This window comes from Callorhinchus milii, unplaced genomic scaffold (assembly GCF_018977255.1).
Source record: "Callorhinchus milii isolate IMCB2004 unplaced genomic scaffold, IMCB_Cmil_1.0 Scaffold2, whole genome shotgun sequence".
NCBI lineage: Eukaryota > Metazoa > Chordata > Chondrichthyes > Chimaeriformes > Callorhinchidae > Callorhinchus > Callorhinchus milii.
In genome coordinates, this window is record NW_024704743.1 from 89,696,761 (window position 1) to 89,707,638 (window position 10,878).

Consider the following 10,878-nt stretch of genomic DNA (forward strand, 5'->3'; position numbering starts at 1 on the left):
TCAGCTCCCCTCTCGACTCTCTACCCCCTCCTCGCTCCCTCCCTTCCCTCCCCTCCTCGCTCCCTCCCTCCCTTCCCTCCCCTTACCCTGACCATTTCCCCCCTGCTCAGGTCCCGACCCATGTCCAGCGCCTTGCGGTGTCCTCCTGACGTGAAAGGCGCTCTATAAATGCAATCTTGTTGTTGTTGTTGTTTCTCAAGCAAACATGAAGTAATCAATCTTTTTTTTAAGTTAAGGGACCTAACCTTCACTCAAGTCTTGCATCACAACAGTTTAGAATGACTTACCTCAACCCAATAATTTCCAGTTGTATTCATGAGGACTGCGCAAAGCGGATCACTCTTGGAACCAACATCTTTATCCAGTAGATTTAGACAAGAGATGCTCAGTTCAACTTTAGTCACACAATCTGCCATTTCTTGACCTACAAAATGTTTAAAACAACAGCATGTTTAATTTACACTGTTATGCATCCATTTAAATAAGCTGCTAAATATCCCCCTTTGGTATACAAACTCTGTTTTACACTCAAAATGCTGCCAGTAATTTTTTTAAAAGCAATTAACTGAGAACATTATATCTTCCAAACGTGCAATAAATTGTTATCACTCAGCTCAAAACCTGTTGGCCTGCAATCAGTACAGGATCAAAAAAGATGATAACTAATCCACTTGTTTAACCCAGTGTAGATGTGAATGAGATGTTATCAGACGATGGTTACTATTATGGATGAAGTTGTGGGTTGCACTGCGGAGAGCAATTTGACAGACTCAGTAGAATTAGGTGTGAAACGTTAGAGCCAGTAAGAATATCACTGGTTTCTTCAACAACCATATATATTTATATAATATTCTTCACACAGGTAGCTTCTCAAAGCGCTCACAGAAAGGAGGATCAGAGGAGTACAAGCATTTGAAACAGGAAAAGGCAGCAAGAATTCTCTAAGACCATTCCAGTCAGTTGGGTTTTGTTGTCCATCCATTGATACTACAAATCTGAAAGGTATAAAACATGGATTCTTCGCTATTTCAATTCTCATCCCCTCATCTTTAAGAAATATCAATCATTTTAAGTGCAAGCACAGCAGTAATAAAATAGAGCTTAGCTGTAGCTTTCTGAGGAAAAAACAATAATTCTTCCCCAACTTTAACTTATACTAAATGATGCATGAATCCTATTTACAAAACTGATCAATAATTTATTACTGCTGCCCTTATACACGCAATGTAAGAGACAGGATATAAAAACATTGCATCTTACACACAGATCAGATATAGTACCAACAAAATAGATTTAAATTCAGGAACAGTGGCAATTATTATCAGTGTTCTTTTAAATTGCTGATTGTTTATGGGTTCAAATATTCATTGAATTTACACTTAATGCTTCCTTTTTCAAATGTACAATACAAAGCAATTATCATTTACGAGATTGATACCAGGGATGAGGGACTTCATATTATATGGAGACTAGAGAGACTGGGATTGTTCTCCTCAGAGCTGAGAAGGTTGAGGGAAGATTTAAAAGAGGTGCTCAAAGTTATGAGGGATTTCGATTAGATAGGTGAGTAGATAGGTGGGTCGGTAACCAGAGGACACAGATTAAAGATAATTGCCAAAAGAACCAAAGGGGCGACGAGGAGAATTTTATTTACCCAGAGAATTGTTATGATCTCGAATGCACTTTCGGAAAGATGTGGTGATAGCAAATTCATTGTTGGTTTCAAAAGGGAATTGTATGGGTACTTGAAAAGGAAAAAACTGTAGGCTATGGAGCAAGATCAGGGGAGTGGGACTAGTGGATAGCTCTTTCAAAGAGTCGCCACAGGCACAGGCACGATGGGCTGAATGGCCTCCTTCTGTGCTGTGAGATTCCCTGATTCCATGAACTGCTCAGTTGTTTAAACATACATTATTGGTCTCTCAGCATGAACTGATCAAAGTAATGCTGCAATACCATACAATTTATTTTTCTCTAACAGCATTGTAAAATCAAATTTAGGATAATCATCTATTCTTCTTTGAACTTCTAAGGCACAATAATGTTTGCGTCGAGCATAATACTCAGATAAAAATATATCCCTGTCAATACTCATATACTGAAAACTAAATAATGACTCATAAAAGACAAAGAATTCTGTATTCAAATGAGCTGCATAATCGATTTTATCACAAAACAGACCCATGTTATTTGATCACCTGCTTTGATCTTCTCCTCTTACTTCTGAACTCTTGCAATACATACTAGTGTATAACTCTACAAGCAAATTGGATCCCCAGCACCTCGCCAAGCGGACACACTTCATGTTTGAATCATAAAATCATAGAATTACACAGCACAGAAGGAGGCCATTCGGCCCATCTCATCTATGCCGGCTCCTTGAAAAGAGTTATCCAATTCAATTCCATTCCCCTGCGCTCTCCCCATAGCCCTGCAAACTTGTTCTCCCCAAATAATTAGTTACTTCTCTCTTAAAAGTTGTTATCGAATCGGCTTCCACCACCCTTTCAGGCAATGCATTTCAGATCTTCCAGATCCGAACAACTCACTGTGTGAAAAAAATTCTCCTCAGCTCCCTTCTGTTTCTTTTAACAACTCTTTTAAATCGGTACCCTCGGGTTACCGACCCACCCACCATTGACCCTCTCCGTTACTTCATCAAAAAACTTAGCATATTAGACATGATTTGCCTTAACAAATCCGTGTTGGCTGTCCTTTATTAACCCATATTTTTCTAAGTGAAAATTTATTTTGTCCTGGATTATAGTCTCTAGAAATTTCCCCACTACTGACGCTAGGCTGACTGGCCTGTAGTTCCCAGGTTTATCCTTCTCCCCCTTTTTGTACAGGGGAATAACATTCACAACCCTCCAGTCCTCTGGCACCACCCCGGTGTCCAAGGAGGAATGAAGGATCGTGGCCAGACCCTCCGTTATTTCCACCCTTCCCTCGTAACCTAGGATGCATTGCGTCCGGACCGTGTGATTTGAGCACCGACAACCTTTTTAGTACCTCCTCTCGGTTTATTCTTATTTTATCCAGAACCTAGACAAGTTATTTGATATCATTGGGAAGGCAATGATTTCCATTGCTTTTAAGGGAAATATTACAGCTAATCTTTGCATTTGTTTCAATGCTTTTCACATGGAAAGGATGTCTCAAAGTGATTCACAGGATTCACTGTTAGGTGTGATGACTGTGCATTTTGCAGGCAAAATAACCAAAATAAATAAAAATCTTCGACTGTACCCCATTCATCTTTTGCAGTTGTGGAGTCCTGTAGCTTAGTGCTTAGAACACTTGCCTCACAAGCAAGAGGATCTGGGTTTGATTCCTGGGCAGGGCAAAATGTTAGGGAAGTTTCCTTACTCCACACGCTACTGTTTACCAAGTAGGAATCTGGTTGTTAGTCGATTGGCAGATCGCTTTTCTGGGGGTAACAATCCCTTCAAAACTTTTTTTTTTTTAAATATTATAATAATTTGGTCACTCAATCCACGACTATTTGTGGGACACTGCTGTGTGCAATTGGCTGTCGTGTTTTGCACACAAAATATACAGTCAACTCACTTTACAGTACATTTTGTGAAGTGTTTTGAGATGTCTTAAAGATGTGATAAGGTGCTATATGGGGAACTCATAGGAAAGTGGCATTAGGTTAAGAGGCTCACGTTAAGAGTAACACTAACCCACATCCACCTTGGATGGGCCAAATGACCTGATTCTGTGCTGTAACATGCTATGATTCTGCAAAGCAGTTACAACAACAACAACCTGGATTTATATAGCGCCCTTCACGCCGGACGACGTCTCAGAGCGCTTTACAGTAACGGATCCCGGGACCGAGCCAGGGGGAGGGGGAGGAAGGTGACCAAAGGCGCGGTCGAAAAGAAAGGTCTTCAGCAGAGACCTGAAAATGGGAAGGGAGCGAGACGAAGGGAGTGAGGAAGGCAGTTCCAGAGCCTCGGGGCATAGTGGCTGAAGGCACGGCCGCCGAGGGTGGAGTGGAGGACTCGAGGGATGAGGAGGAGGCCAAACCCGGAGGAATGAAGGCAACAGGTACTGTTTTGAGGAGAGAGGAGGTCAGAGAGGTAGGGGGGTGCAGAGGATGACGTCCCCAAGAGGGAGCATGTAGATCAGAAAGAGGAGGGGGCCAAGGATGGATCCTTGGGGTACCCCACAGGTGACCGGGTGAGAGCGGGAGGAGAAGCCGTTTGTGCAGATGTACTGCTGGCGGTTTGTGAGGTAGGACTCGAACCAGGCAAGTGCGGTCCCACTGAGGTGGATGACAGAGGAAAGGCGGTGGAGGAGGATGGCCGTGATCGACTGTGTCGAACGCGGTGGAGAGGTCCAGGAGGACAAGAAGGCAGAGGGAGCCCTGGTCACAGATAGAGAGGATGTCGTTTGTGACTTTGTGTACTGTGGGCGGAAACCGGACTGGAGGGGTTCAAAGTGGGAGGAGAGATGTGCGCGGAGTTGATTGGCAACAACACGTTCTAGAATTTTTGAGAGGAAGGGCAGGTTAGAAATAGGGCGGTAATGGCTGGGGTTTGAGGGATCCAGGGAGGGTTTTTTCAGGAGGAGGCTGATGACAACAGTTTTGAGGGAGGCAGGGATTGATCCAGAGGAGAGGAACTGGTTGATGATGTCAACCAGTCCCAGTAGTGGGCAGAGGAGGGGGAGCTGGGTGACCAGCAAGTGGGTGGGGAGGGGGTCGAGGCGGCAGGTGGTGGGTTTCATAGAGATGATGGTGGGTGAGAGGGAGGGGGGAGAGATGGGGAGGAAGGAATGTAGAAAGGGGGTGGTGGTAGGAGCAGATGATGAGGAAAGTGAGGGGGACAGACAGGGCGTGGTGGTGGTGGTGGGTGACAAGGGGCAGGAGAATGAGGCCGCCCGGCGGATGTTAAGTATTTTAGAAGAAAAGAAGTCCATGAGCTCCTCGCACTTGGCATTTGATACGAAGATTGAGGAGGCCTGAGGGTGGGGCCACGGAGGAGGTCGCGGGGCGGTGGAAAGAAGGATTCTCATTATGACTTGGGCCACTCCGCTCGCTGGCTCGCTGTCGGGGAGCGGCGGCAGGACAGCGCGGGGAGGAGCCTGGGCCTACTGACCCAGGTACTTAAACTCGACGCCGGAGCGAGTTCAGCCCCGGGGGAGGGGAGGGAGGTGTGGGGAAGGAGCGGGGGAACTGCGACGTCATAGATTAGTTTTCAGGTACGTGTGCGCGCACAAAAAAACAAACAAAAACCCTCTGCGCCCCCCCTCCCCCCCCCAGGGCTCACATCAGAGCCCACTATGGTCCTGTTGGGTTCGCTGCCCCAATCTACGGGATAATGCCATCCACCTGACCGCTCGCTCCCGGTCCCCGCGTGCGCACTATGGCTGCCGCTTTGACCCGAGCCCCCTCACGCCCTCCCTCCCGCCCCCCTCCTCTCTCCCCCCAAACCCTCCCCCCTCTGCATCTCTCCCGCTCTCTCCTCCTCTCTCTCCGTCCCTCTCGTCTTCTATCCCCACTTGACCCTCCCACAACCTCCCACAACCTCCCCAGCCTGGGAATCCTCCGCCGGGCTCACCGTGGCACTCGGCGTTGGCTGTCCAGCAGCAGCCACACCGACTGCCCCATTCCCCACCACACTCGCCACCCACCCCGGACACAGACCCGGGGAGTCAACCTCTCCTCCCTCATCCCCATCCCCCCACCCCTGCCTCACAACCTGGACCCCCCTCCCCTCCCACACACCCTTCTGTCAACCGCTCCCTCCACATCGGACTGCAAAATGTCCGCTCCCTCTGCAACAAGGCCCTGGTCATCAACGATCTCATCCTTGATGAGAACGTTGATATCATGGCCTTAACAGAAACCTGGCTCACCCCAGGCGACACCTTCCCCCTCACGGAGGCCACGCCACCCGGCTACACCTCCCACCACATCCCCCGCCCCAACCGCCGTGGCGGTGGTGTTGCCCTTATCTCAAGGACACCACTTGCCCTATCCCCCTACTCCACTGGCTCTTTCCCCTCCTTTGAGCACCTCACCCTCTCCCACCCCTCATTCCTCTCCCTTAAAATCCTCCTCCTCTACCGGCCCCCTAAAACCTCTCCCACCTTCATCTCTGACATTTCAACACTCCTCACATCTCTTTGCCTCTGCTCTGATCGCCTCATCATCCTGGGCGACTTTAACCTACACTTCACCCCCTCCTGCTCCATCTCCACAGACTTCTCTTCCCTGCTCTCCTCACTCAACCTCTCCTTACACATAAACTCCCCCACTCACAGTCACGGCCACCCACTCGATTTGGTGATCACCCGGGGCCTCAGTGTCTCGGATGTCACTATTACCGACAAGGCCATCTCTGACCACCACTTCATCTCCTTCACCACCTCCACCCCCCTCCCCACCTCCACCAGACCCACCACCATCTTCTACCGCCCTTGGAAGAAGTTACCCCCACAATCCCTAACCGATGCCTTGGAGTCCTCTGAACTCCTCTCCCTCTGGCCTTCAACCCTCACCGACCCCTCTTCTCCTCTCTCCCTCCTCCACAATACCTCTCCTCCACACTCGATACTCTTGCCCCCATCACTTCCCGCACTGTCTCCTACTCCCGCTCCTCCCCCTGGTACACCACCCACCTCCGCTCACTGAAAGCCAGGTGCGGGCTGCTGAACGCACCTGTGTCAAATCTGGCCTAACGGTCCACCGACAAATCTGGCTGGACCTCCTCAAAATTTACCGCTCCACTCTAGCCTCGGCCAAGTCGTCCTTCTACTCCAGGATAATCCTGGAGGCGAAGAACAACCCCAGGCTACTGTTTTCCACCACAACCCGACTCCTCCGTCCCCCCCGCCACCCCGCGCAGGTCATCTCCTCCAACCTTCACTGCGAGGAGATGCTGGATTTCCTTGAATCCAAGATCAAGGGAATCCGCTCCGCGGTCACTTCCCCTCCAACTTCCACCCACCACCCACCCCTTCCCTCCCACACTCCGACTCCTACCCATCCTCCCCTACACACCTTCGTACCCGTTTCCCCACCCTCTGTCACTGAACTCATCCTATCCCTAAAACCAACCACCTGCTCCCTTGACCCCATCCCCACTCCACTCCTTATCTCCCAGCTCCACTTTCTTGCCCCACATATCACTGACATCATCAACCTGTCCCTCTCCTCTGGCTCTGTCCCCATTCCATTAAAAACTGCCATCATCACGCCCACCCTGAAAAAACCCTCCCTTGATGCGTCGCAGCTATCAAGCTACCGGCCCATCTCCAACCTCCCCTTTCTCTCCAAGGTCTTGGAAAGAGTTGTCGCCTCCCAACTGCGCTCTTTCCTTTCCACCCATTCTCTTTTTGAACCCCTTCAGTCAGGTTTCCGTGCTGCCCATAGCACAGAAACTGCCCTGGTCAAGGTCACCAATGATATCCTGACCATCTGTGACCAGGGCTCCCTCTGTCTCCTCGTCCTCCTCGACCTATCGGCAGCATTCGATACGGTCGACCACGCTATCCTACTCCACCGCTTGTCCTCCCACCTCAACCTTCAAGGCACTGTCCTTGAATGGTTTAGGTCGTACCTTTCTCACCGTCTTCACTTTGTCTCGACGAATGGCTTCTCCTCCACCCCCCGTACTGTCTCATGTGGTGTCCCTCAGGGCTCTGTCCTCGGTCCCCTCCTCTTCACCCTCTATATGCTCCCCCTTGGTGACATCATCCGCAGACATGGGTTAACTTCCACATGTATGCGGATGACACCCAACTCTACCTTTCCTCCTCTACTCTCAACTCCACGACCACCGATGTCCTGACAGCCTGCCTGTCCGACATCGAGTCCTGGACGAGAGACAACTTTCTTCAGCTCAACGTGCGAAAAACCGAGGCCCTCCTGATTGGCTCACGTCAGCGCCTCCGCACCTCAGGCGCTGACACCATCAGCATCCAAGGCTGCACTCTCCACCTCTCAAAGCCAGTCAGGAACCTCGGCGTTTTGTTCGACCCTGAGCTGTCCTTTCTCCCTCACATCCGCACCACAACTGGCACCGCCTTCCATCACCTCCGGAACATCGCCAGACTACGGCACTACCTCACCCCTCACGCTGCTGAAACCCTGGTTCACGCCTTTGTCACCTCAAGGCTGGACTATGGGAACTCTCTCCTCGCCGGCCTTCCCGCCACCTCCCTCCACAAGCTGCAGGTCATTCAGAACTCTGCAGCTCGTGTACTGTCCCGCACCAGGCTTCGGGACCACATCACTCCCACCCTCGCTCGCCTCCACTGGCTCCCCATCCCCCAGAGGATTGATTTCAAGATCCTCATCCTCACCTACAAGGCCATTCACGGCCTTGCTCCCTCCTACCTCTCCAACCTACTATCCCCCTACCTACCTGCCCGTACCCTCCGTTCCTCTGGCTCCGGTCTGCTCCACGTCCCCCGCCCCAACCGCCCTACCATCGGTGGTCGGGCCTTCAGCCTCTCAGCCCCGAGGCTCTGGAACTCCATCCCCCAGTGCCTTCGCCGCTTCCTCCCTTTCCTCCTTCAAGGCCGGTCTCAAAACCTTTCTCTTTGACCGAGCCTTCAGCTCCCCTCTCGACTCTCTTCCCCCTCCTCGCTCCCTCCCTTCCCTCCCCTCACCCTGACCATTTCCCCCCTCCTCCTCCCTCCCTCCCCTCACCCTGACCATTTCCCCCCTCCTCGCTCCCTCCCTTCCCTCCCCTCACCCTGACCATTTCCCCCCTGCTCAGGTCCTGACCCAACTGTGCAGCGCCTTGGGACGTCCTCCTGACGTGAAAGGCGCTTTATAAATGGAATCTTGTTGTTGTTGTTGTTGTTGCCTGTGAATCCGGAAGGATCACTGCTGGAACAACTCAAGTCTCACCCGCTGTTACCCAACCTGCAGTTGCTTCAGGGTTTCCTGCAGACTGTGCAAAAGCCTCTGAAAGAGCTGCTCCCAACAAAACAAGTCAAGGAACGAAAACGAAAACAAACTGCACTGTGTGGGCAACAGCCTCTCGTCCCATCGCACAGAGAAAATCTGTGCACAAGTTGCCAGGAGCACAGACACACACACACACACAGACACAGACACATACTGCTGTGCACAGAGCGGGTTTAGATGGAGGAAGAAGGAGGTGTGTCACATGAGAGGAGTGACCCCCTCTGCAACACGAGAGAGAGAGAGAGAGGAGAGGTTTACAGCAGTTACAGTGAGAGATGGGTTTAGAAAGTGCAATACCTGAATGTTGTTGGCGCCTGTGACAGGGCGGAGGGGGGGAGGCCCTGAGCCGTGAAGCGCGGCTCTGTGTGTGTGTGACTGACTGACTCACTGTGGGAGAGAGGGAGGGAAGGAGAGAGAGAGAGAGAGGTGTTGAGAGGCTGCGGCTGTCACTGGGCTCAGCCCCGCGCATGCGCCGCCCCAGCCCGAAGCCACTGTGGGCGGGTTGGGCGGGTTGGGCGGCTTTGGGGGGGGCGTGTTCACGCCCCATTGGGCGGCTTTTGCGCGTGGGGCTTTCCGCCAAAACGCCTTTGGGCGGGGGCTTCGTTGCCCTTTTTTTAAAAGGAAGAATGTAATCCTGCAAAACGTGCTTTAACAGCAGCAAAAAAATTTGTTGTTGCTGTTAACCGTACCCCGAGGAGAGGTTTCCCTGGGCTTTCTTGGTTCGGTTGCGTTGGCAGAGGTTAAAGCTTTGCTCTGAGATTAAATTCTCATTTCCATTTAAAGTCTTACACAGCTCTATCAAGTTGCCTCGGAGACGTCTCTTTCAATGCTGAACAGCTTTACTTTGTCTGAACAGGGATGATCCTTGTTTGTTTTCTCTACATTGTGTCTAATAATCGTGCGCCTTATCATGCCATAAAGACGTCTCAAAGCTCTTCACAGAATATATTGAAAAGTGCATTGACTGCGTGTTTTGTGGGCGAAACATGGCAGCCAATTGCGCACAGCAGTGTCCCACGAACCATTGTATTCCATGATATTCAATGACACAGAAATAAATGAGCACTTACTGTGAGTGAACTTCGAAAAAAACAATGTGAGTTGTCGTCATGGTTTTCTAGTCAAGTGCTGTCAGGCTTATGAATAAATTTGTCTCTGTTTCCCAAAAGCAGACAGCACTATGAAAGAAAATGTATTACTACAATAATGAGCTGCTAAGCATCTCCACCATCTCCAGACCTACGGGTGCAGTTGTTCCTGGGTTGCATGGCTCTGTAATGACGCCCTTTTGTGTTTGCAGAGCAGAATCCACAGCGCAAGCAGCCACAGGGTAATGTAAAGACATTATTATTCAAACCGATCAGTGGCATCACAGAGGAGTGTGGCGTTCCTATGCAAATGAAAACATACCCATGTAAAAACTGGCACTGGCCCAATATATAGGGAAGGAAAGATTCATATTTACTAAGATATCACTCAAACAGACCTGCACACATTAAGCAGATATACAGTAAAGAATGGAGGATGGTACAGTATTTAATGGGAAGAAATGTAAAGCAATGGCCATTTCTACAGGCACCTTAACATGCATACACAATGACCAAATGAAGAATCTATGAAGAATGAGGGAGCCATAGCTTTTCTGACTCATTGAAGGAGTTTGCTGCATTGAAGGAGTTTGCTGCATTCCTTCACTGTGTGGATAATGGGTGGTGTTGATGATTCATTTAAAATAACAAAGGCAGTACAGTAACAACAACAAGATTCCATTTATAAAGCGCCTTTCACGTCGGGAGGACGTCCCAAGGCACTGGACAGTTGGGTCAGGACCCGAGCATTGGGGGGAAATGGTCAGGGTGAGGGGAGGGAAGGGAGGGAGCGAGGAGGGGGTAGGGAGTTGAGAGGGGAGCTGAAGGCACGGTCAAAGAGAAAGGTCTTGAGAC

The 10,878-nt window shown here is 50.3% G+C and overlaps 1 protein-coding gene across 3 annotated transcripts in view; it reads right to left on the reverse strand.

Annotated features, from left to right (window-relative positions):
- LOC103184940 (copine-3-like) overlaps positions 1–9,304 on the reverse strand; it is a 30,851-nt gene extending 21,547 nt beyond the window's left edge. Inside the window, exons 1-2 of one of the 3 annotated variants that reach the window (XM_042331814.1) lie at positions 9,233–9,304; positions 288–424 (exon numbers count right to left, since the gene is read on the reverse strand). In XM_042331814.1, the coding sequence (XP_042187748.1) occupies positions 288–416 (129 nt within the window). In that variant the 5' untranslated portion in view covers positions 417–424; positions 9,233–9,304. Of the gene's footprint in view, positions 1–287; positions 425–8,985; positions 9,064–9,089; positions 9,105–9,232 lie in introns of those variants that run through there. The other 2 variants (XM_042331816.1, XM_042331815.1) reach the window with 2 other exon arrangements.
- Between the last annotated feature and the right edge of the window lie 1,574 nt (positions 9,305–10,878).